Source organism: Coccidioides immitis (assembly GCF_000149335.2).
Source record: "Coccidioides immitis RS genomic scaffold supercont3.4, whole genome shotgun sequence".
Taxonomy (NCBI): domain Eukaryota; kingdom Fungi; phylum Ascomycota; class Eurotiomycetes; order Onygenales; family Onygenaceae; genus Coccidioides; species Coccidioides immitis.
Genome location: NW_004504311.1, coordinates 175,683 through 203,075, shown reverse-complemented (window position 1 = coordinate 203,075; position 27,393 = coordinate 175,683). Strand labels below are relative to the sequence as shown.

The window sequence follows — 27,393 nt, the reverse complement described above, 5'->3', positions numbered from 1 at the left end:
AGCTTGTATATCTTAAAGTGCAAATCTAGTTCTGACAAAAGAACTGTTACATTTATCTGAACCCAATTTCTTGCAGTATGACCATGTAAGATCTCAGCAACTTTCAAGAAGAACTTGTCTGCATTATGAAAACTCAGTTATGTAGTGATACTATATAGAGAAGAGCTCTTCAAGAAGTTATTAATATTTCTCTTGCTGAGTTTTACTTTAAAAAAGAAACTTGCTATTTCATAATTAATCTTACTACAAAATGGATAAAATAGATTATGTTCTTTCAGATATTCAGAATCAGATTTAATTTAAATATCAACAGATACACCTGCTCTTTAACCTGTCATCTCATATGTGATGATGTGGGTTGTGGATGCAACAGAAAGCTTAACTGATGAAACCAGAATATAAAAGTTTGAGCTTTTTTTGATAGCAGGTTCTGTACATTCTCTCTTGCCATCAGTATTAATATTACTTGTAATCAAATCTTCTTGTGATGAAAGATTGCTAGCTACAGCACTTTCAAGTAACAAGATTTCTGGCTTATTTATTTTAATGTTCTCTTTCCTCATATTGGCCAACCAGTCACTATAGTTGTCATGGACAAAATCCCATTCACCAGTAGAGATTTCAGTAGTGTTAAGATTATCAGCATGTTCTTGAATCTCTGAGTCTGTTGAAGTGGCTAATTCAGTCTGAGAAGACTGGAATTCTTGAAGACAGTTAAGTAACACTTAACATTTTGCACACAGTCTCTCTAATTTACTTAATATAAAGATTCACTTGCTACAAGCAGCACAACAGCAATAGAAAAACATCATTTAAAAATTTAGTTACTAGTAAATTGTTATATAATAATAAAAACTTTACTTTATACTTGCTCTGGCTTCACTTTATGCTTACTTTGGCCTTACTTACAGAGTAGTGTATTTTTATTATAATATTACAATAATATTTACAAGCTAGTTTATTTTAGACTTAGCTTGATAGTATCATGCAAGATATAAATACTTCTTCTCTTCTGTCTTTCATAACTTTTAATATTACATCTAGTCATATTGCTGCTGTAATTATAACCTGCAGCTGCAGCTGCAGCTCCTGCTGCAGAAAAGAGAGTATTACTAGCTTGATTACTTAACAGCAGTATTTAGTAAGTTCTACCAATGTTGCATCTTTTATAGAAATCTAGCTAATATTTATAGAGGTTCTGTCATATCAGAACTATTGCAAATAATCAGAGAAATCACACTACCTCATTATTTATTACCTTTACAGATATCAAGCATTTGGTTAATGATACTGTAAAGAATCAAGTTACTATAAACTCTGTAAATACAGACTTTAATATCAAGTATCTCATCAGTTATAAATTCAACAATATTAAGATTCAAGCCAACATGAAACACTTTCTCTTCAAGATTATCAATAAGAGCAGCAAGCTCATTATCTTAAATTCAAAGACAAGACCAAACAATTTACACCAGAGAAGATCATCTTCACCATTAACAATACTAGCATGACCATGCCAGTCTACTTCAATAACAAAGCAGTTTCCACTGGGAGAGATCTCCTCCATACCTTGATCAAGATGGGGGAGACAGCTAAATCTCATCTTGATGGCATCATTAACAATGCTGGCATAATCATGCCAGTCTACTTCAACAATTTCCAGCATCAAGCTACCAAGAATGCCAGTCTTATTACTGATTTTAACATTTTTTATACTCTGAACAAGCTTAATATCATCATAATTATGCATGACTTTGAATTGAAGTTAGTTGCTATAGAGTTTCTTATACTTGTTATTCTGAAATACACATGTAGCATTGAGATATTGTAATATGATATAGAGATTCTATATTATTTTCTTGTTGCCATGCTTGCCTACTTGATCTACTGAGCTGTTATCTAGTCATAAGATATAGCATGTATTTTAGAAATACTGCTGAAGATTTACAGCTTCTACTTCAAATGTGAGAATATTAGATCTCATGCTACTTTTCTAGTCATATGGTACAGAGACATGTTGTTTTAGATTTTCTAATTAGGCTAAGAGCTTACACTTTATTTTTGTTGCTATAATTTTTCTTCCAACTCTCTCTCTAACTACTAATCTACACAGTCTCATCAGCTATGCTACAAGCTCACCAGCTCTCTAAATCAGTAAAGGTAAGCTCTCTACAGTCATGAATTTCAATCTTGAAAAAGCTTATAAGCTTGCTAACTAGAGATTAGCAATATACAGACTTCTCTGTAAGATTCTTTTTGCAAAACAAGCTTTATAAGCACTTTCTTTCTTATAAGCAACAAGCTAATATTAAACTTAGGTATCATTTAAAGACTTCTTTTATAATATTATGTGTTATATATCTAGATATGCAATACATCTTCTAACTTGAAATTCTTGTCATACAGCTAGTATGCCCCAATATCTACTATACTAAGTGACTTGTTATCATTCTAATATAGAGTTTAGTCTAGCTTGAGAAATGGATTCTTCAACTTTATTAAAGAAAATAAGTACACCAAAGACCTGCAAGACAGCCAAGACTGAAGATCCTCACTCAAGTACAATCTTCAGAGTTCATGTACTTGATGATAGTTAAATTCATGAAAATCAAGTAAAGCTTGCAGAATATTTAGACTTTCTAATAACAGATATATTACAAGAATGGATGCAATCAGATGAAATTAACTATATTTTGACTATATTTCACAAGAAATACAGCAATTTCTTCAGTAGAACTGGCCCTGCATACAGATTTAACATCTCAATTCATATTAATGTAATGAAGAAAATGAAGCTTCTAACAATACAGGCAGAAATTTCTTCACTTAATCATGATCTTGAGAATCTTGAGTCTACTGATGACATTTCTACTGTAGTATCATTATAAGCTGTTCAGCAGTTAATTGCAAAATTCAAGAGAAGATTTAAAGATGATAATTCTGAGAATATATATAGACTTCTTCTTCTATTGAAATATATAGTATAGATGAGATCTGTCAGTTAGCAGCTTAAACAAGAAAAAGATCATAAGTAAGATAATAAAGTAATCATCTTAAAGTATGCAGACTCAAATGCACAAGATGACTCTGCTGTAAAGATAGAAGCCAAGGCTGCTATTACTATAGCTATTGGCAAAGAGTTTCAAGATGATGTTGAAATTAGTTCTACCAATAAAGATATTAACACTAATTTCAAGAAGAATATCAACAATGCCATCAAAACCATGAACAAGATTATTCATAGAATTAGCTTTAATATTTCTTTGCCTTCTATGGATAAAGACATGAGAAAAGCCTTACTTGAAGAGTTTACTAAAAATGCTGTCAATATCAAAATGCTATTTGTGGAAAAGCACAGATCTAACAATAGGCTAATAATCAACACCAAACATCTGGAACATCTTAAAATAAGTGACAACAATGATAACAACAAAGATTTTATTGAGAATACCAGTAAGACTCTCTTTAAGCTGAATTACACACTCAATACAACTAGAGCAGAAGCTCCAGATTATCTTATCACTTGTTCTGACTTGAATGTAGATTTTGACAACTCAATGATTGCAAATCTTATACTGAAACCTTGACAAGTCATCAGAGTTGCTTGAAAATTAATACAAGAGCTGTCATCAGTGAAAGACAGAATTCTTACTAATGAAGCAGGACTGGAAAAAACTGTATAATACTACACTTTAATTCTCAAAGCAAAAAAACAAAAGTCAACTGAATCATATTATTTAACTCTGATTATCTGTCTGAACAGAGTGATCATCAATTGAATTGATCAGATTATTCAGTTCTTCTCTGATAGTATTCAACTGATTCTTTTTTACAGTATTCTTGGCAGCAGAGAAATCATTAATAATATTCTCAAGAAGTTCATTATCAATAAAACCATATTGAAATCCAAATTCAAAAAGCTCAACAAAAATAATTCAAAAATCATAACAACAGTTATCATCACATTATATTCAATATGGCAATGGTACATGTATTTAAGTCCTGATAATCTAGCCATACAATACAAGACTTCAGATGCCATCATACAGCTAGATGAACCTCCTGATGTATTCAGGGACATGCTTCAGCAGCTTTACAGAAAACTTGATTAGCCAACTAAAAACTTCTTCAAACATGTGATACTTGATGAAGAACACAAAGTTAAGAATTTAAGAATCTCTGTTCACAAGACCATTGTCTTGATTCCAAGAGATCATATCTAGATTATGTCAGCAATCTCTATAATGAATAGAGCCTCCAATTTATCTGATTTTATGCAGCTTATTAATAAGAAATCTTTACATACAGATTTCAATTTTCAAGCAATTAATGACCCACTCAAAATTTACAAGAAAGCATTCATATCTAGTATGAATTGCTTATATATTCTGCACCCATTGCTCTACAATCAGCTTTTTCAATATGATTTAATATCATCATACTCTGCAATGATTACTTTGCATCAAATTCTCAACTGCATCCAGCTTCATCAGATATATGATCACCAAATGAATCTTGACAGTACACACAGAGTTATTACTATTAGCAGAGACATTCCAAGCTATAGTGTATGAACAATCAAGTGTAAAATAATACAGATAAAACAGCTGACACAGTATTACAGCATTCACTCACATCTTGTTTCAACACTAAAGAAAGAGACTGTCAGTAATACTCAAGAATCTTCTGAGAACAGAAATGATGTTGGCAGTAGTTTTGACATGACTGTTTATTACTGGCTCAGGCATGCATTATTTTTTTTTGCTTTGAAAAATCTTTTTACTTCAACCATTGCAAAGTGTGAGAGTAATCTTTCTCAAGACATTAATCAAAAGCACCACTTATTTCAGAAAATTATGTAACTTATAAGCAGAATAATCATCAATATTAACATTTTCTGTATTCCAGCTAATCACATATAGATTACAGAATTCTTATGCTCAACAATACTGAAATACTCAACATTTCTCAAGATTCTTTAAAAAGTTGTGAACATCAAGAGACATCATCTTTTAGTCTTTATCACTTATCTGACTGTTGAGTTCCATATTAAAATCTTCTTGAAACTTTTTGAGTATAATGTTCTTTCACTGCAAGCAGGCCAGTTATTCCAGAAACAGCAAAAAATACAAGATGCCTTCAATAATTCTGACAGTAATATTGAAGTTTTGATTATTACTTACAGTACTTGCTCTCTTGATATCAATATTTATCATCACTGCTCAGATATTGCCATGCTTGAACCAGCAATTAATATAAATATCACTTTACAGATTATGGAAAGAGTTCACCATCTTGATTAAACAGAAAAGCAACAGATCTGGATTTTTCATAATGCAAATACATTTGATTATTTTGTTAAATTTAATCAAGTGAACAAGATGATCCCCCAAATCATTAGCATGGCACAGAACATATTTGGTGATCTCAAAGACAAACTAGTCATATGACTAAATGAACTTCCAGAAGATGTTAAGGCTCAGAAAAATAACAAGATACAGAACAATACTACAGCAAATTCACTAAATAAGATCAAGAATATTGTGCATAAACAAGTAGATATCTTCTACTGTAAAATATTTGGACAAACTTGTTTGCATTTAAAATATAAAGACATGACAGACTTACAATTAGATGACAACATTATAAAAAAGATCCAGCAAATACTCAGATTAGTTTCATTAAAGAAGCTGGTTATAACCAGCAAGACTCTTCTTGTAACACAATCATCAGTGAAACCTAGTGATGAGATATCTGTTAAGCCAGATCTAGAGCAGCCTCTACAACATGCAGATCCATCAGAAAATAAGGCTTTTACAGAAATTACAGAAGACAATTTAAAGACACCAGATAATTTACACAAATCTTTACAAGACTCTGCTCTTCCCATCAGAGTTCTAATATTCAGTACACCACCTATTGTTGAGCTTGAACATATGGATCTTGACAATTCACTCTTGATAGATCTTAACAGCTTGTCATCTTCAGATAAAACAGACAACAACAACAAGAAAAATGAGGCACCAGAAGATGGAACAGAAAATAACAACAAGAAAATTAAGAAATCAGACACTAATAGTTGGAAGTGTAAAACTTCACTTTATATACAGCCTCTGCATAGCATTAAGAGATCAAGAGTTTTCAAGAATTCATGATGTACTTTAGTTTTTTACTCACATCTAAATGTAGTTTCATGAGTTTTTACAAAAAATGAGAATGCTACTAGCCTTGAAATTATTTATTTTAATATGTAGAGTTAGAACTTCCAGATAGCTAAGAGTACAAAGTACTGGCAGCAGTGGCACCTTAGCTTGGTAAGTAAAAGAGATAACTAAAGAATGATTTGGTGAAGTCCAGCAGGCCCAGAGCTATTACTAGTGGAAGAACTCAACCAGAGCTAACCCAGAGCAACAAGAAAATCAAAAATGTGGCCTGGAGTAAAACCAGAGCAATTATGTAGTGCCAAGAGCACTAAGACTGTCTACAGCGCGAAAAATTATACTAAAATTTGTAAGGCGTAGTAGGTCTGATAGGGATTTGCTGATGTGAGTTGTAATCAAGAAACTACTTGCAAAGATTGTCTTGAAAGACATGTGCAAAGTGAAGAAGATTACAATGCAGGTTCAGAAGATCAAAGACCTGGTTTGTGAAAAGAATTCTTATAAGAAGAGCAGCTTCAACCTGTTGGCATTATTGCTAAACCTACTGCAAAGTGACAACTATGCAGCCAAAGTCTGTAAAGATATTAAGACAGATATAAAGAAATTCACAATATAGAAAGAGAAGAAGAGCATTCTCTATAAGAATAATTACATGTACATCTCTTAGAATAAGGTCTTGCAAATAAAGCTGATCAGGCATCATCATAATCTATCTTTTACAGAGCATTTTGCTACAGCAAGAACATACAAGCTTATAGCTTGCAAATACTTTTAGTCAAGAATGAGAGAACTGATAAAGAAGTGTTGCAAAGCCTGTAAGATCTGTCAGAGCTTAAGAAGAGTTTACAGAAAACTTCAAGAAGAACTATTACTCTTATCAATTTCAAATTACTCTTAGAAATCTATTAGCATGGATGTTATTACAGATTTCTCCACAAGCCTGAATTTTGAAAAGGTGCAATTTGACTGTATTCTGGTTGTAGTGAACCAGCTCACAAAAATAACTCACTTTATCTCTATAACAAAGAAGCTGATATCAGAGAAATTAGTCCATCTCTTTGTTCACAAGATAGTGAGATTGCATGAATTATCTGTAAGTATAGTAACAGATCAAGAATCTCTATTCACAAGTGAATTTTGAGGTAATTTGACTTATATCTTAAAGATTACAAGAGTAATAAGTACAGCATTTCACTCACAAACTAATGATCAAACTGAGAGACTGAATAGTTTACTAGAGCAGTACCTGCAAAGCTATATCAGTTATAATCAAGATAACTGAGTAATGTAGTTACTAATAGTGGAGTTTGTGTACAATAACTTACAGCAGGCCTCCACAGAGAAATCACTCTTTCAGCTAATATATAGATTAAATCTGTAAACAGATCTGTTGAACTCTGAGAAGTATAGCTATATGTGCAAGAATTCAAAGAATTAGATAGAGACAATAAGATTACTCTACAAGAAGGCTAAGAAATTACTTGTGAAGGCATAAGTTTACCAGAAGAAGTACTATAATCAGAAGCATACTATAAAGACTTTCCAGATAAAAGACAAGATGTGGCTTGATCTTCATAATATCAAGACTGTATGCCTAATAAAAAATTGAATTTGCTAAGGCATGAGCCTTGTAGAATTGTGAAGAAGATAGGCTTATAAGTCTACAGACTGGAGCTGTCTTCAGATCTGCAAACTCATGATATTTTTCATGTATTCCTGCTTCACAAGCACAAGACCCACAAAGAAATTGATAGCTTATCTTATCATGAAGTTTGTGAGGCAGATAAGAATAAAAAGAAGTATTAGGTCCACAAGATAATTAACTTAAAGAGAGAGAATTGCAAGCTGTAGTACAAAGTATATTAGAAAGATTATGATAATAAGAAGAACAAGACATGAGTGCCCACAAGTAATATCTGTTCACTGAGAAAGCTACTTTAACAATTCTATAGTAGAAACCTGGACAAGGCTGGTTTATGAAACAGATGAATAGAGGTAGTGAAACTAGAAAATAAGTTAGAAAGAGAAAAGACATAGTCAAATCAAATTAAATTGATTTCAAAAGAAGAATTATTTAAGAATTATATAAGAGTTTCTGGCTTTCTTTCTGTAAAGATCTGTAACAACTATCTATAATCTTACTGCTGGAAAGAGCAAGCAAGATGCTCACAGTATAGATAATTATTACACTTTTGATTCAAGTCTGTAGAGATGCACTCTGCAAAGACTATATTATTATAATCTTACTGAGCTTTCTTGCAGATGAAGTACTTCTCTTCTGATGACAGCTGGACTTCAGCTCAAGTCACAAGAATACTCTTACAGAGCTGGATGTAGACAGCTAACTGATTTAAATTATTTAAACCAGTAATAAGTACAGGTTTTTGAATAGACTTATAATATCATGTTTTTTTACAGACAGATAAAGCTTGTGCTCCAGTATAAGATGAATAATCTGAAAAAATCATCAGATTGACCCAAAATATATCAGCAAAAGTACCAGCTAACAGTAATTGGGTGAAAATGATCTGAGATCATTATTGTCAGTCTTATAAAAGAGATACTGAACAATTCCAGACACTCTATAGAACTATAGTATTCATAAACTCTGCTAGAGCAGGAGAAACAGCAATAATAATCTAGAGAAGATTAGTCACAAACTGAAATGTGATAGAGAATACTCACATTTCTAGCTGGAGCTGGTGCAACAACTACAGAAGAAGAAGACAAAGTGACAGAACTCTAACTTCATCAGTATATAAATCAAATGTCAGCTTACAAGAAGATACTTACAGCTTAAGCTGGCAGAAGAGAGACAGTAACTGATGAAAAGAAGAAAGAGAAAGCAATAATACTCTAGAACTGTTAGTTACAAACATATCTCAATCTCTAAAGATTACTTACTAAAGATCCAGACAACTCTTCTTCAAAAAGAAGAGGAATGAAGATTCTTCTGAGGAAGAAGAGCAGCAACAACTTACAAGAAAAAGAGAAGAAAGAGAGCAAACCAGCAGCTTCTAGCAAGCATGAGTCTCTTCACAAACTAAATTCTACATAAAGACAAAACCTTATAATTATATAAAGCAAAGACACAATGAGAGGTAAACTTACCAGCTTATAATCTTGCAGTCAGACAAATAGAGCATCAAGATGTAGCTATTTTTATTTTTCTTCCAGAATATCAGAGACCTTCTACAAGTCTGTCTTCCATACAAAGCAATGCTTGAAGAGTCTACTTACCTTGATAATAATAATATAAACTAGAGAAAAAAGAAAAGAAAAGAAGAGAAAAAGAAAGCAAGAGAAAGCTCTCTTTTAAGCTAGTGCTCATTATCTAATAATAACATGAAGCTAGTGAGAACAATAGAGACTCTCTACATATTGTTGTGTTATTAAGCTCTGTTGTGTTGTTATATTATATTATGTTATTAGAGTTGTGTTAATATTATATCTCTAGTGAGGCTGTACTCTTTTTCTTATAAGAAAATTTTTATTTTTCTCAAGAGGTTTTGTTTTTCTACTTATAAAGATTTTTAATAAGACAGCTGTCTTGAGAAATCAAGACTTACAAGAGGGGAGAATCTGTAAGAATTCACCTGCAAACCTCTTATACAGATGAACAACACTCACAAGAGCTCAGAATCTGAGCTTACAAGCTGTTGAGAGTACATGTGTTCTTGTGAGACACTAAGTCACATGCTTGCAAGCACACATAAAAGACTACTACTGCATGAACTTCTTGTTGGAAGTCAGTGGCAATCTTATCTACAAGTTGTATATAGTTGCCAATACCAGACCTTTTATTTCATGTACTCTTTTTCATATACAATTTCTCTTATAGATTCATTGTCACGCCAATTCACATGTATGATTCTCACATTTATTTATTTTAACATTCTTCAGCTGCTGTATCTTTCTTTGTAACTGCATTATCTGTTGTGGTGCTATCTGTAATTATGCTATTTGTTTCTGCAACATCTGAATCTCATACATCTTTAACTGACTTATCTTTCAGTAAGAACTTTCTGCTTGTTAGAAGAAGGTCTGACATAGACTTTATAGATTATTCTAAGTTTGGAGTACAAAAGAGCTAAATAAATGCAATGCCCACAACTGATAGAAGAAAGTTGTGTGTAAAACATATAGATCTGTTAACTAGAAGACTGAACACTAAGATTTCTACAATCTGTAAGAATTGTGTGATTCTTATATATTTAGAGATATGGCCACATAGTGTTCCAAATATTCAATATTATCTGATGCAAGGTTGGTCTAGACTTATGTTTATAACACTATTCTTCTCTCCAGAGGCCTCAGACTTCAAGATATAGGGCCATCAAGATAGTTTTTTTATATGTTGTTGTAGCTTCTCTGTCATTAATGAAGCATTATAGATTCTTGAATGTGCAGGCTTTTGTATCTCTACTACTTGTCTATATAGACATTCTGCATGTGTATTGCTACCAGTTGTAGTAGACATTCTTTATATTTTTCATAATAGAACATTAATTATTTTATTATAAAAGTCCAGTATTTTATTACATTACTATTTCTTTGTTTGTTTGCTTATCTGGTTACTATATTATCTGTTGTCTGTTGTTATGTTTGTTTATCAACAAGTTATAGAACTAGTAACTTTAGTGCATTATGAGATAGGCATAAATAGAGATCTTCTTGTTCTTATTTCTCTTCTCTTCTTCTTCATGTTTTGCAATCTTATTCTTATTCACAATTTTTATCATGTCATCAACCCAGATTTCTGTTACAAATAAAGACAAAGATATCTTTCCCTGCTCTATTTATGTATACTTTATGTTTATAGATTATCTTGGAGAAAAATTGTCTTGTGTGTAAAATAAAGAAAAGAATTCCTGTAAATACTGCTTAGAGCATATTATACAGAAATGTTGTAATATACAAGATTTTAACTTGTTTTCTTTTGTTATTCTAATGTGAATATAGATTCATAAGTCTGTAAATAGTCTCATCTACAAATTATTGTGCCTCTGTGAGATTTATCTAGATCTTGATCTCACTGATTCTCAACAAGCTATTCTTATACAGAAGATGTGCAGTTTGGTGCATGATTACCATAATCTGGACTCAGGTACATCAAAACACTAAAAGAAATCTTTTAGAAAGCATTATTGTCTTGCATCACATCATAAAAACAAGATTATGAATCTTGTGTCTGAAACAGAATCTATTGAAGACAGTCTGTCTGAGCTTCTTTATTCAATAATTTCAGTTTGTACCATTCTGTCTCAGATAGAAAATGAAATCAGAAATATTCAAGTTTTGCTTGATTATTTTATTACTTGTTTAACAGATAAAGCTAAAGCTCTTTAGAATGTTACAGAAAGTAGTCTTGTAGATTTTTTTTATTATTTTTACTTATTATCAAACTAATTTCTGCCTAGACTAATCTTACATCTTCCATTAACTATCTAGCTAATATTGTCTTCTCTGATTTTTAAAGCATTATAAATATAATTTATTCTTCTTATACTTCTTCATTCATTAAGTCTACTTCTATTGCAGTACTGTTCATCATTATATTATCAGTTCCAGCAACTCCAGAACCATGTTCATTTTTGACTAGTTCATCTTCATTATAACTGCATTTTAGGTGCTCTCATGGTACCTCTTCTTATTATTAGTTGTTTGATTTCATTATATGTGATAGTTTTTAGCACATCTAGTCTTCTTTTTGTATATAGATTTATTTATTTTAGAATGACTTCACTTTTTTTATAGATAATTCTTAAGAACTTCTTGTACATTTTGAAGATTTTTCTCAGATTCTCACATCAATTTCTTAATAGGGAATCCCTCTCATTTTACTAGAAAATATTTCTTACAATAGCACACTTTGTCATTCAAGATTTTATCTACTTCTTATTCATGATGATTATTCACCAGTACTACAGAAGAATATATTAATATCTTACTCTTTCTCATGCAATACAGTTTTAATAATAAGATATGAAAGATATCATGACTCTAATAGCTTGAAGAAAGCTTCAGTTGATATATGTTATTTTCTACAGTCTTTACTACTGAGAAGAGTCTATAGTACTTGTTATCTAACTTTTTACAAGAGCATATTATTTATAAGTTTCTTGATAATAACATTACTTTATCACCAGATGCATACATCTTGTCTTATTATTTACAGTTATAGAACTGTACTTGATTTTCTTTTGCTTTTATCAAATATTTTATCAGACTATCTCTTAATACAAAGATTATTCTCAGTCTCTCATCATATGTTATCTGTATGTCATCAGTTAACTTCTGGATCTCATCTGATTCTCTAGATTCAAAGCTATACATTACTCTAAACAGAAACATGTGTATTACAGAGTATTCTGATCTGTTATATATAAACTCTACATATATAAGTTATTTCTTCCAATCATCTTGTTTATAATCATAATAGATACAGAGATATTTCTTCAAAATCTTGTTTAGTATCTCTGTTTGATCATCTGTTTGTAAGTGAAAAGCTGTATTAAGTTTTTGTTTAACTTTCATGTGAAAATATAGTTCTAATTAATATTCACTCATAAAGACAGATCTCCAGTTCAAGATAATATTATCTGGAAATCTGAAGCTCTTAAATATTTTCTTCAGCAAGAGATTTGCTATTTCTGGTATATTAATCTTTTTTCTACATGCAAGAAAATGGGCAAGCTTCATAAATTAATTCATAATAACCAGAACTGTATTATATGAATTTCTCTTTTTCTTACTTGAAGAAAGATTCATTATAAAGTTTATAAATATTAAATATCAGAAACTACTGAATGTCAGCAATAAAGCAAGCAGCTTATATAGTTTGTATGCTGAAGTCTTCTCTTATTAGCAGGTTTGATATTTACATATATATATCTGAACATCTTGTCTTATTAAGTGTCATTCATATTTTCACTAGAGCAAGACAAACATCTTCATTATGTTAAAGTGACCAGCAAATAAATTATTATAGTAGACTTATAGTAGTTTCTGTTTAAGAGCTGGATTACTGAAAATATAAATTCTGCCACTTTTTATTAAAAGATCTTATTTGTCTATCTTCTACTTTGACTACTGGAATTCTGTCTTAGCAAATCTTACTTGTACTGAGAGATCATTTCTCTGTACTTCTAGTAACAGATTCAACATGCTTACAGTTGATTTATTATAGATCTTTTTGTCTTTCATCACCATGTTTGCACACATACAAAGAATGCAAAATCTTCTGCAATTTCTATATTAAGCCTCTGCAGTATCTCTAGCTGGTGCTTCTTGAACTAACTTAACTATTATCTTGATGCTATCAGATCTCTTTTGTATCATCTCTACTTCATTACTTTAGACAGTACAAGTAGCATGTTCTTGAATATCTTCTTCATTAAAGAAAGTTTTTTTAAATAAGCTTCACTCTGAAACATCATTCATATCACATCATTTTTGAATATCTTCTTCATTAAAGAAAGTTTCTTTAAATAAGTCCTACTCTAGAACACCACCTACATTATATTGTTTGAGTATATATATCAGCAGACTAATGTTCTATTCTAGTTTGATATAGTTCAGTCTTTATAATAGTGTATCAGCTGGATTATACTTCTCAGAGCAGTAGAGAATCTCAAAGTTATATACTTTGAGAACTTTAATCCATCTTACATATCATTATTATGCTATCTTGTTCATGAACTTCATGAACAAATAAAGATTCACATAATTTATAATAATCTCTACAGACTACTTTATCTCTTTTAAGGACTGCTATCAATAAATAAAACTCAGACAATGACCAACATCTTCTTATCTGGCATGCTATAGGCTTGTTGAGCCTGATCAAACTTGAATAACCAGTAGACAACTGAATGTCACTCATCTTCAAACAGCTGTAGTAATATTATACCTGCAGCATGTTCCAAAGCATCTATCTCTAGACATATTCTATATTCTGAATTATAGTGCCAGATGACAGACTCTCTGAAGAAAATCATCTGTAACTCAGAAAACACTTTTCTGGCAGCAGATATTAGAAGAAAAGATTTTTTCTTTCTTTCATTCTTACTGCTCTTCAAGAGATCTGTTAACAGTACTATAATAATCAAGTACTTATGCATAAATCTTCTATAGAAGTTTGCAAAATCCAGAAATATCTGAATATTATGAAAGCTTTATGGCAAAAACCACTTTATAATTATTTGTACCTGCTTTGAATTCATCTTGATATCTTTGATATTAATAACATCAGCAAATTCCAATCAGGCCCCTCATGCTCCACAAATTTTAGTTTAATTTTTTGCACTGTGAATAGTCTTAACACTTTTGGCACTACATAATTGCCCTGGCTTTACTCTGAGCCATATTTTTGATTTTCTTATTGCTCTAAATTCACTCTGAATGAGTTTTTCTACTTGTGATAGCTTCAGATCTGCTGGACTTCACCAAATTATTCTTTAATCATCTTTTTTACTTACTAGATCAAGCTGCTACTTTTGCCAGTACTTTGTACTTTTAGCTACTTGAAGTTCTGACTTTACATAATTAAATATAAGATAAACATTTTCATTTTTGTAAGAAACTTACTACGATTTAATTTAGTTGTGAGTAACAAATCAAACTGTAAATATTATAAATTCTCAGAAACTCTTAATCATTTTAGTATTATGTAGAGACTGTATGTAAACTGGAATTTTTTGCTTTCTATCACTATCTAGTTTCTTATTCTTCTTGTTTTCATTATTTATTTCATGTCCAGTTAAATACAGCAAGTTGCTCAGATCTGTCAAGAGTAATTCATCAAGATTCATGTATTTCTCAAGCACAATAAGTGATGGCATACCCAGCATAAGAACTCTTTCAGATAACAAATAATCTTGTAAAGATTCTTGTGAGCTTGAATCTGCTAGACAGACAGAATCTTGTAGAGGCAGGTCTGTATTTGTCTTTAAAAGCACCTTAATAGAATTCTCAGGGTCTTTAGTCAACTGCTTGACTAGTGATTATATTACAAGAACTGCTTCACTGATTATCACTAACTTCTTTAATAAAAGTAAGCCAAGCATTCACCAGATCTTTTACAGTATTAGATTATCTAAGCTCAGATTTATCATGTCTGACTATTCTAATTACAAGCAAGTCTGTTCAAATATTTTATAATAGAAGTTATCCACTCATTTATATATAATATTCTCACTCTTATTTACTGTAGTATCATTTTTTATCTTGATATTATTCTCTGTCTCAGCATTAATAAAGATGTCTGCATTCTCTGAGAATTTATCTAGCTATATAGCTAGTTCATTCTTAAGATTGCTGAAGAAATTCTGTACTCTACTGATAATTTGAGGGATCATTTTATTTATCTGATTAAACTTGACAAAATGATTAAAGATATTTGCATTATAAAGAATTCAAATCTGCTATTTTTGTGTCTGACTGAGACAGTGAACTCTATCTATAGTCTGAAGAGTTATATTTGTGTTAATTACTAGTTCAATCATGATAATATTCAAGTAATAGTAGTGAATATTGACATCAAGTAAGCAAGTGCTATAAGTTATCACAAGAATTTTAATGTTACTGGTAGAGTCATTAAAGATATCTTGTATTTTTTGATGTTTCTGAGATAACTGACCAGTCTGTAAGAAAAGAATATTGTACTCTAAAAGCTTCAAAAAGACTTCAACATGAAATTCAATAGTTAAATATACTATAAAAACAAGAAAACAACATCTTTTAGTATCAACAATCTTTTAAATAATCTTGAGAAAAGTCAGATATTTTGATGTTATAGTATAAAGAAATTCCACAATTCATACATGATCTGCTGGAATTCAGAAAATATTAGTGTTGGTGATTATTCTGCTTATTAATTAGACAATTCCCTGAAACAAATACAGTTTTTAATTAATATCTTGGGAAAAATTGTCTTCACACTTGTTAACTGTTGACATGAATAGATTTTTCAAGATAAAAGAGAAGAATGCATATCTAAGTTATTAATAGATAATTATATTAAAGTCTCTACTAATATTATTTTCATTCTCAGAAGATTTCTGTATGTTATTAGCAGATTCTTTTTTTAGTAATATAATAAGATGTGAATGCATTCAGTAATACTGTACAAGTTATTTAATCTGTATCATTTAACATTTAATTATTTGCACAGTGTAACTAGAAATATCTCTACTAATAGTAATAATTTCTTATTTGCTTCTGAGATCTATTATGTGGCTAGAAGTATACTCAAGCTGAATACAGTTTAGAATTCAAGACTAGACAAGCATTGCAGAATAAGATAACTTTCTTGAGACACTTGCTATATTTGTTCAGAAAATGCAAAAGTAATTAGATATTATAAAATCTGGAGAAACTTGTGCTTTCAGTAATAAACAAGAGTCTCAATCAGATTAGATCAAGATATACTATCTTCAAATTTATCAATCTATTACAACTTGGAAACCAGATGGAAAGAATGACTCAAACTCAGAAAGATTAATCAAGAAAATTATGCATTACTTATTAGTATAAATAGGAAAAACAAATTTCTGATAGCAGAACTACATTTGAGTCTAAGTGCATGAACTATCTCAGACAAGTATATTTATATTGAATAGCAAGATAGTTGGCCAGCTTGTAATTATGATAACAGTTCTTGATTATGAACAGACAGAATATATAAGAAGTTAAAAGATTAATATATTATCTGCATAATCTGTAATATACAGTAGCATATTTATTAATATGTTACAGATCCATACTGGAATTCTGCATAAGATTTATAGCATGATTAAGATGAAATTACCTGCAATATCTTAAAAATCTCTGTCAAAAAGCTGCAATCTTGATAAATAATAAATCTACTTCATGGAGAATATCATTTATAGTGCACATGTTGTTCCAGTAACAGAAAACAAGTCTTTATACAGAGACAAAAGACTTTTTTATATAAATAACTATATTAACTAAAACCAGTATACAAGTCTATATAATCTAAATTTTATGAATACTGATACAGCACTAGTAAATAAGTTTTCCTCTAAACTTCAACAAGAGATAGTGAATAGAAAAGCAAAATCTGATAGAGAATCTGAGAAAAAATTAACTAAGTAATTAAAATATTCAAGAATACTTGTCAGCAACTGAAAAGTTTCAGTAAATTATTGAATACATTCTTTTACTGCTCTACTTAATAATATTGCAATGAATTATTTATGCTAGAAATGAGGTAGAACATCTTTATAATAATTATGTAGTCAGTTGGATGACCATAATATCTAGCTATACAACAGATGTGCATGTCTGTCAGACTCTTGCCATACAGCTAGATATATATCTTAATATAACTTTAAGACTTCATCATCTGTACTTTGTAACTATATTAACAAAGATTAAAGCATTTTTTACAGCTGTACAGAATACAGAGTAATTAGTTATCTAACTGACTAACTAGTTACAGAGTACTCCATAACTCAGTTAACTAACTTGTTAGTTAGTCAGTCATGTAACTTATAACATCTCTCAACCTCTTGCAGTAGCTTTACAGGCTCCAGTTCATGTTTTGCATTCTGAAACTTGATGAGTTGCATGGTTTTTTTCTAATTATTTATTACATGCAATTCAATTTGAGAATCTGTTATTTACTAAATGATTTTCTTGAGTAATACTGACAATAGTTCTCAGAAATACATTCTCCAGATAAAGCTGTGCAGCTAGCACCAGATTACTAGAAGTTAAAGATTAGAAAGTGTTGGTGATTAAACATGAACTGAAAATTAACCATGACATATATTGATTACTATATTGCTTTGTTGAATGAGAGATGCATCTACAACAGATATTTGAAGAGAAGCTTAGCATATAGAAGAACAGAAAGAATCTACTTGATGTTATTTAGCAAATAATTACTTAATATAATTCTATCTTTTATGATTATTCAACTTCTCAGGCACAATGTTGTCTAACAGCCATAGCTTAGAAATGCAATAATAATCAAAAGTGTTATCTATTCAGAAAAGAGCTTGTACATTCAAACCCAATTACTTTATCAGATAGTGATTATTCTCAGTTTAACTCTGTTTCTTCTGGTATTAACATTGAAGAGATTATTAAAGTACATAAACAGACTTGAAAACAATAGTTTCTGAATACTACTGCAAAGCTTTAATATGTGATTCTTACTGAGCAGAATAATAGCAGTAACAGAATAGATGATACTCTGCTTGAATCAACAAATATAATTGTCTAACATTTAGAACAGATAAGCACTATAATATGTAGTATGAAAGATCTTGTCAGCAACTGTAAGAGCATATTAAAGAAAAAAACAAGCATGACAGATAACTCAGCTCTGATTTTATATGTCTTCTTCCAACAATTAAGAACACTGCTTTAAAATGAGTTTGATCTTGACTGAAAAGATACTTAAATTTAATGCTTTGAACTGCTGAACAACAAGCTACTAAAAGTCTGTAAAGAGTACAGCTGTTTTCTGGTTTGAATCTCAACAGAATATCAGATAATTAACTGATACTGTGGCCTGAATATCTTATCAATACAGATTAACTTAGTAAAATAATTGAGAGTGTCTGAACAATAGCAGTACAGATATGATATAATGGCAGACATAATATCAGTAGTATATTAAGTATTCTATCTAATGAATCAAATGAGACAGAAGCTAGAAGAGTAAGTCTTATTATCTTTACAAGACATAACAAGTTTCTAATATTATATGTTAGCTTCATAACATTGCCAGTTTTGCATAGAGGCACTTTATGAAAAAGACTTGTAATATTATGATGAGAAAACTCTCTGAATCAACAGCTGAAGAGCAAAAAAAGACTGCTGTAGATCTTCTTTTCAAAAATAGCTTTACATATTTTAACTCAGAGAAAAAGATATACAATATCTTTCTAAGATGCTCATCTGATGAAATTTGTTACTAAGAAGTCTGAAATTGCAGAATAGCAAGAGATGCTTTCTGAACTCAATAATATATATTACTGTTGGTCAGTTTCTCTATAGTAGAGATATGTACAGCTCTGCCATGAATGAATATATTATATATCTTTTTAATTCTTTGTCTGCTGGTTGTATTATTTAAGCATCAACATGTTTATGCTATACTATCAAGAAGTATGAGACTGGTAGTCATGAATATATCAGATTTGAGAGTTAAGCTGTGCAGGATAAGCTGCTTTACAGATACTGAATTAATTAATTTGAAAGCTAACTAGTACTGTACTTTAATAAATGTTTTTGAACATCTACAAGCTGTTTAAAACCAACAGACAGAAGAACAACAATTATATATTTGTAAAATCATTCTTGACAAAGTAAGAGCTTATATGAGATGAGATGCTCAGAAGAAGAGAAAGCCTGCTGCTGCTGATATTATTAATAAGTATGAGAATAGTTTGAATGATTTGGTGGAGCTAGACTTTGTGAAAGATACTGGTAATGGTAATAAGTGCACATCACAGTATAGTAATATTGGGACTCTAAATGATAGTACTTTAGTTAGTCTGACATGAAGTTAACTTCAGTTTGTTTGATTGTACTAACAGATATAAATCAAAAATGTAGAGGCTTGTTGATATCAAGAATATTAACTTGACGCATATTCACAACCTTACAAACAAGATGTCTGATGTTAATGAAGATAATGAGAACAACAAAAATAATGGAACTGATGGAGACAACAGAAATAACAGAGATAATAAAGATGATGAAAAGAGCAGTTCTTATGTTCTTGAGAATACAGAACATAAGAAGGCCAGAAAATAATAATTAATAGGTAAAGCTTGCTAATCTAGCTGTACAGCATGAAATAGTCAGGTTGTACAGCAAGATTAATAGTATTAAAGAGTGTATATAAGATTCTGTATAATTATATTTTTTACATCAGTAGTAGTGAATTATCTGGCTGCATTACTAGATTTATTTTCTACAGTAAAGTTAAGAGCAGCAGATGCATTGTCACCTCTGGTGTTAGCAGCAGCAGTGTAAAATAGAACATTGATGTATTTGATGATAGTGTTATTTATATTAATTGTAACAGTAATTATATAAGCAACATCATCAGTAAAGTAAACAAAAATATTAATAATATCTTTATTGCTGTCATTAACATCAATATGAAAGAAAGCAGCTTGTGTAGATTAATGAAAAATGATAGATCTAGTAGACACAACAGAGTTGTTGAAAATAATAACATTTACAGAACATACTAAATTAACAGCAGATGCAGTAAAGATGCTTATTATATTAGAAGTTATCTGAAATCATAGCAGAGAAAAATACTTACCAGAGTGAGTTCTGTGCCTGTCCAGAGTGAGTTCAGGAAAGTGATATAAGTACAGACATTCTGGCCACCCAGACACCCAGGGCTAGCCCTGGGCCTGGTAGGAATTTGCTGATGAATATATTCAAGGTATAAGATTATTCATCTTTTGAAAGTGTACTTAGCAAGCTTTGTAAACAACTGATATTCTCTTAAATACTTCATAACTAATCTAATATACTTCTCATGCTTCTCTTCTGAGACTGAGAAGATAAGAATATCATCTAGATAAACTATACAGCATACATCAACCAGACCTGCCAGCACCCTATTAATATAGAACTGGAAGATTGCTGGTGCATTTAACAATCTAAAAGACATGATAAGATACTTAAAACTCCCAAACTTTATATAAAATATGGTCTTTCATTTATTCTCTTTTCTGATTCTAATCTGGTGGTAGACATTATAGAAGTCTACTTTAGAAAAGTAGTGTGCTTCTGCTAGCTAGCTTAGCATCTCATCTATTAATAACAGAGAGTAATGGTTCTTTACTGTAACTGTATTAAGATTATGATAATTAATACAGAGCCTGAGTTCTCTATCAGTCTTGGGTGCAAATAATACTGAGGACTCTGCTGAACTTCATGACAGATGCATCCAACTTTTACAGAGCTTGTTTTTAATATACTCTTATAGAATCTCTGTTTACTTGAGTAATAGTCTATAAATTAGCATGTATGAAGGTTTACAGCTGTCTTTAAAAATAATGAGATAACTGATCTTTATTAATTCCAGCAATTCTGCTGCTTTTTCTTCTAAGAAAATATTTTTATAGTCTCTCAACCACTTAGGCATCTTTATCAGGACTTGATTATCATCTGAGGTGAAAATAATATAGAAGAGTTTGTTTTTAATATATACTGTTTAGAAAAGTTTATCTGTACTCAGAAGTTCTACTGTTTTCTCTGAAGATTAATAACATTATATCTTGTTCTTCCAGTTAATATCTGGGTTAAAATCTTCCAACTACAGCATATCTAGAACTATATTCACATTAATTATATCAATCACTGCAAACATTCATCTTACTACTTTTATGGTTCTTATAAAGTTTATTATAGTGAGTTGAATCTTGTAGATACTATACCAGTCAGTTTCAGCTTTATTTAATATTTCAATAACTTCTATAAGTGTCTCCAGCTGATTCTAGTTCAATTGGAACACCAGTTTATAGAAAATACTGTTCACTGTAGTACCTGAGTTCAACATTGCAGCTTGTTCCATGAACCCGGCCCATCCAACAGTATAGTTAGTATAGTTAACAGACACATACTGTATCTGCTTGCCTTCTTTAGTAAGTTGATACTCTGTCTTTCCAGCATCTGACCTGATTTGTACATGAGCTTTGCAAGTCTAGTTTTTATCTGATTCTTGTTTTTTTCATCTGTTTGCTGGAACTTGTTAGAGTTATTTGAACAAAACTTTGCTCTATAATCTGATTAGTTATATCTTAGACAGCGTCTCTTCTTTATTTATTATTTGTGTTTCTCTTCAGACATTTTTAAAAGTGATTTTGCAGATGTCTTCTTTAACTGTAAGAGTTTTTCTTTGTTATTCTGTTAAAATATATCTTTTTATTAAGAGATTAAGATTTTCTGTTTCTTCTTATTTAAGTTCTTGTTATTCTGTCTTTGCTTCTTCTTTTCTAGAATGAACTTAATAAGAGTTGCTTGTTCTTATAGTTCTGTAACTGTTTTTAATTAGTGTTGTAATTTATCAGATTCAGTCTGAATAATTATTTTGAGCTTTATTTATAGAAAGAGTATACAGAAGAATTCATCTGATAGATTTTCTAGATCTTATTCAAGTTTGACAATATACATAAAAAATAAAGATATTGATTAATCTTTCCACTGAGTAGTATTATGATATTATTATATTATGCCTTGACAGTAAGTTATCTTGAGTTTAACATTGTTCTTATATCATGTTTTAAACTTTTTCTATAATGTAGATATTTGTTCTTCTTTTATTTTCAATATCTGCTAATGCATCTGGAGTTTATCATGAAAATAGCTGAATACTCAGTCAATTCTAACAGCATCTGTCAACAAACAAGACACACATGCTTTTTTTACAGCTCAGTCAATCCTTGTTCAAAATGAATGAAATCATATTTATTTGAAAGCTATTCCTCTACCTAACAACCTTTCTAATTTTCATGTGAATTGCCTTGCTGGTTATTGAGATATAAGTGAAAATAAATGGTGCCAGCCTCACACCCATCAGAAACACTTCTCACACTATTACTCAGCAACCATATGATCTTTTCATCTGAATTTTGAGAGACAAGCTCAATAACACTCTTTAAACAAACTACCAAATTTTCTTTACTATATCTCTACTATTTGTTGTGTTATTATACTCTTTTTAGCTGAAAAATCTCTTACTGGATACTCTCTTATTTTGATTTTCCTTGCCAAGACTCTTGCTTACTCACATTTTGTTAAGATGTGCCAAGCAAAGCTAGAGCTCTTATCTTATCTTATCTACTTCTATCTTATTTCTCTGCTTCTTCTTATCTGATCTTGGCTCCCCAGGCCTTGTACCAGCACTAAATTAGCCCTATCAACTTGATACCCTTGGTATAGCTGAGCCAAATTGATTCCTGCAAATTCTGACTAATCCTTACTAAATACTAGTATGTTCTATACTGTTTGGTAGCTGAGAAATCAGAATTAATTAGTGAAAAATAGCTTTTCAAATACTTATAGTAACTAAGTTTTTGAACTAGGAACAAGCTATAATATAGGTGATCTTGCAAATCAGAGCAGATTTTATTAATTTTTCTGTATTTAAGAAAAAAATCAAGCTAGATTTCTAGTGACTTAACAGATTTGCTATCTTTTCCATCTGATAAAAAATATGCTAGCTTTCTGGTGCTGCTACATCTGAAAAAACCAGCTGCTCTTCTCACTTTTCTGCTTAGAATATATCTTATTTTTATAGTATTGGCTTTTGCATCTTGAATGTGAGTCTTTACTACTAAATTTAAGAATATTCTCAGCTGGTTTCTGAAAGCTTTCCTGCAAAAAGCTCTCTAGTTTGATACTTCTTGTCAAAAGGTATACTTGCTAGTATTAATTTAACTAATTTTTAAGATATAATTGCTCATATCTCTTAGATTTACTAGCTTACTCTCTTGCTCTCTACTCTTTCAATAGTTTTTTCATAGTTTTTATTCTAGAAGCTGTTTCTGTGATTACAGTCTTTAAAAGAAACTATATAGTTTGCTAGTTCTCTCAAAAAACTAGTCCAGAATTTAATAGATGTAGCTCTGACTAAAGAAAAATTTACTACATTAAGATTTTCAGCTCTCAGTAAAACAACTGAACTAGTTTGAGTTAACTAGTAAGTGAGATATAAAATAACCTCAGAAGATCTTCTTAAGAAAGTAATTTCAAAAGATTATCTTCTGTTTTCTTATTCAAGAAGATACTTTTTAAAATATAGTTAAAATACCTTCTACTTCTGATTCTTCTTCTGAATTTAAACAGCGAGATCTAAAGTTAATTCTCAAGCTTCTTGCTAAAGAATCTTGGAAGAAGAATCATGTTCTTGTGCAAAAAGAACTAAATGCTTGTATTTTGAGTATTTAAAAAATCTTTTCTTTTAAAGAAAAAAAAGATACTACTGTTTTTGAGAACTCTGAACTTCAAAATCTTGAGAAAAGAATTATACAGCTTGAAAATCAGAAAAAAGCAGTTACTGACAGTAGTAATACTTTATAAAGCTGCTCTCAAGAGAAAGTATCTGCTAGTAATGCTTCCAAATCATATTCTTCTGCTCTAAAAACTAGACTAAATACTGAATCTTCAGTTAAATCTTCTTTACTCTCTAAAGTAAATGGTAAAAAAGATAAAAAACAGTTCTCTGAGCCAAAACTCTTTAGAGAAAGAAGACTAATTCTCAAGCTAAATACTTAAGTACTTGAAGAGATCAGTAATAAAGCTTTTTTCTTCAGGAATAGAATAAATAACAGCTTCACTAAAGCAAATATTACTGAAAAATCAGTTATTTCTTTAATTGCTAAATCATTTAGAGACCAATCTCTATTTCTAATAATAACAGAAAACTTTTCAGCTGATTTTCTTCAAAAACACAAGCAAACTTGAATATCTATATTTTCAGATCTAATGAACTTTGATATAGAAAGCATGAAAATTCATAAAGATAAGCACTAGAGAGTCTTTGTAGTTCATGGTATCTCTACAGAAATCTTTAATATAAAGAATAAATTATCTCTTTTAAAAGAAAAGATAGAAATTTTTAATTCTATCTCTTTAAAAAAAACTCCAATCTGGCTATCTTCTGCTGAAAATAAAGTACAGAAAAGACATGCATCTGCTGTCTTTCATATTCAAAATACTACAATAGCTGAGAATCTGAAAATAGTTATGATTGCTGGACAGAATCTTAAAGTTTATCAATATAAACAGTCAGAAAGATTTAGAAGTACTGTACAATACTTTAACTATTAAATCTATAAATATATAGCATCAAACTGTAAAAAAGAAGCTAGATGTGATATCTGTACTCAAAAACATCAAACAAGTATGCATGAATGCTCAATTTGTGACATTACTGGAAGAAAATATATACACTCTACATTAAAATATGCTAATTGTCTAGAAAATCATGTGACTAAAAGTACAAAGTGTGTTTTCTTCAAAAAATTTAACTATTCAGCACAAAATACTAGTAAATCAATGCAACTAGTAAGAGCTGAGCAGAATCTTTTCAGAACTAAACCTGTTTCTAAGAGATCTTATGAAACAGATTCTGAAGATGAAAATCAAGTTGTAATCTCTAAGAAGAAGATTGAACTTAGATCACCATTTATTAATTTATATTAAATAAAAGTTCAAATACTTTTTCAAAATTGATCTTTCTTCAGAATAATGTTGGAAGAAATGAAAAGTCAATACATACATCTCTTGATATTGAATTTGAAAAGAAAATTTATTATATTTTATTTCAGAAACTATAGATGAGCTCAGATAATCAGTTTACAGTATCTCATAATGCATATTATTGCATTCTTCCTGAGAATAAAGATTTGAGATCTAGAGTAGCTATTTTTGCTAGAAAACAGTTCAGATATCAACTTTGCTTAAGATCTGACATATACTCTAGTAATGATCTTCTAGTTATAGATATTAAAGATAAATACAATCAGTTTGAAATCATACAACTGATAAATATTTATAATCAAAAAGATCTAGAGAACAACTCAAATCTTTAAACTATTGAGAGAGAACTAGTAAATATCTCAGCTTCTCAATACTCTATTATTACTGGAGATATGAATACTCACTATTTATGGTGGAATTCAAATATAGTCAATTCAGTTAGAGCTAAAAAACTAGTAGAATAGCTTGAGGAGAATAAAATGAATTTAATAACTAAGATAGACAGAGAAACTTTCTTCAGACCAAATCTATTATCTAAATCAATTATAGATTTGACCTTCTTCTCCACCAACTTAACTCAAAAGATACATGAGTGGTGAATTGATGAAGCTCTTTACTCTTACTCTGATTATGAAATTATTCAATTCAATATTGAATTAAATACTGAAAATCTTGTTGAAAATCCACTTTATTCAAATTAATACAACTTTCAGAAAGCTAATTAAGATGAAGTAAATAAATCTCTTCTTCAAAATCTAGAAAAAGAAGAATTTCAATGGACTTCAATAGAAAATACTCCATCAGAACTTGAATTAGAAGCAATTAAATTAAGAAATCTTATTCAAATGTCTATTAAGAAACATATTTCTAAAAAGAGAATAACTGAAAGATCTAAGCCTTGATGAAATAATGAGCTAAAAATCAAGAGAAAAGCTATAACAAAAGTCTTTAGAGAACTGAAAAATAAGCAAGTTAGCTTAGAGTTCTTTCAATAAACTAGAAACAACTACTTTAATGCTATTAAAAAGGCAAAGTCATCTTGTTGAAATGAATTTCTGGAGAATGCTCAAGAAAAAGAGATTTTTAAAGCATATAAGTATATCAAAGAAAAAAGAGTGGAAAAAACTTCTATTCTAGAATTCTCAAACTCTGAAAATGAAATAAAAAATAAAGCTATCTCATTTAAAGAGAAATGCAATGCTTTTATAAAAACTCTTTTCAGAAAACCACCAAGATATCCACCAATAAATTGGAATGAATATCATGAAAATCCAGATTGGAAATGGCCTAATCTTCAAGAAATAGAGATCAAGAACTCTATTTTTTCAGGCTTCAAAACCAGTACATCTGACCCAGATGGTATATTCCTTCTTATATTATAAAAAATCTATTCAGTACTTAAAGATAGATTTTTCAAGTTATACCCTATACTATTTGAAAAAGGATATCATCCAGAAATCTGGAGAGAAGCTACTGAAGTTATTCTAAAGAAATCAAATAGAAAAGCTTCACTACTAAAATCTTACAGAATCATCTCTCTACTTAACTGCTTGGAAAAAGTTATAGAGAGAGTTATTACTTCTAGACTTTCTTATTGGGTCTTCTAAAATAAACTACTATATTTTGATCAGTTTGGAGGAAAGAAGCAATGCTCTACTATAAATACCATAATAAGTTTAGTACATGATATTCAATTAGCAAAAGCCAATAAATTGGTAGCCTCAGCTCTTTTTATTGATATAAAAAAAGCATTTGACTATGTTTCACTAAATAAACTCTGAAAAGTCTTCTCTGATTTGCAACTACCTAAATCACTAGTTATATGGATTTTTCATTTTATGCAAACAAGAAAAATCCAACTGGTTTTTGATGGTGAGAAATAACAGGAAAAGATATCTATAAATATTGAAATTCCTCAAGATTCACCTCTATCTCCAATACTTTTCTTTATATATACTATATTTCT

General features: G+C 30.1%; 3 protein-coding genes across 3 annotated transcripts; all 3 read left to right on the top strand.

The window, feature by feature from the left end:
- Nucleotides 1-1,513: 1,513 nt before the first annotated feature.
- CIMG_13353 (uncharacterized protein) lies at nucleotides 1,514-2,545 on the top strand (the record flags this gene model as incomplete). Its single annotated transcript, XM_001244860.2, has 2 exons — nucleotides 1,514-1,764; nucleotides 2,473-2,545. 2 exons carry the CDS (start codon nucleotides 1,514-1,516, stop codon nucleotides 2,543-2,545), a joined length of 324 nt encoding a protein of 107 aa, XP_001244861.2.
- A 442-nt stretch (nucleotides 2,546-2,987) lies between these two features.
- On the top strand, nucleotides 2,988-3,587 carry CIMG_13352 (uncharacterized protein; the record flags this gene model as incomplete). Its single annotated transcript, XM_001244859.2, has 2 exons — nucleotides 2,988-3,000; nucleotides 3,067-3,587. 2 exons carry the CDS (start codon nucleotides 2,988-2,990, stop codon nucleotides 3,585-3,587), a joined length of 534 nt encoding a protein of 177 aa, XP_001244860.2.
- Nucleotides 3,588-19,421: 15,834 nt separating this feature from the next.
- On the top strand, nucleotides 19,422-19,955 carry CIMG_13351 (uncharacterized protein; the record flags this gene model as incomplete). The annotated part of the gene is made up of 3 exons (XM_001244856.1): nucleotides 19,422-19,504; nucleotides 19,585-19,687; nucleotides 19,755-19,955. The coding sequence occupies 3 exons, from the start codon at nucleotides 19,422-19,424 to the stop codon at nucleotides 19,953-19,955; spliced, it is 387 nt and encodes a 128-aa protein (XP_001244857.1).
- Between the last annotated feature and the right edge of the window lie 7,438 nt (nucleotides 19,956-27,393).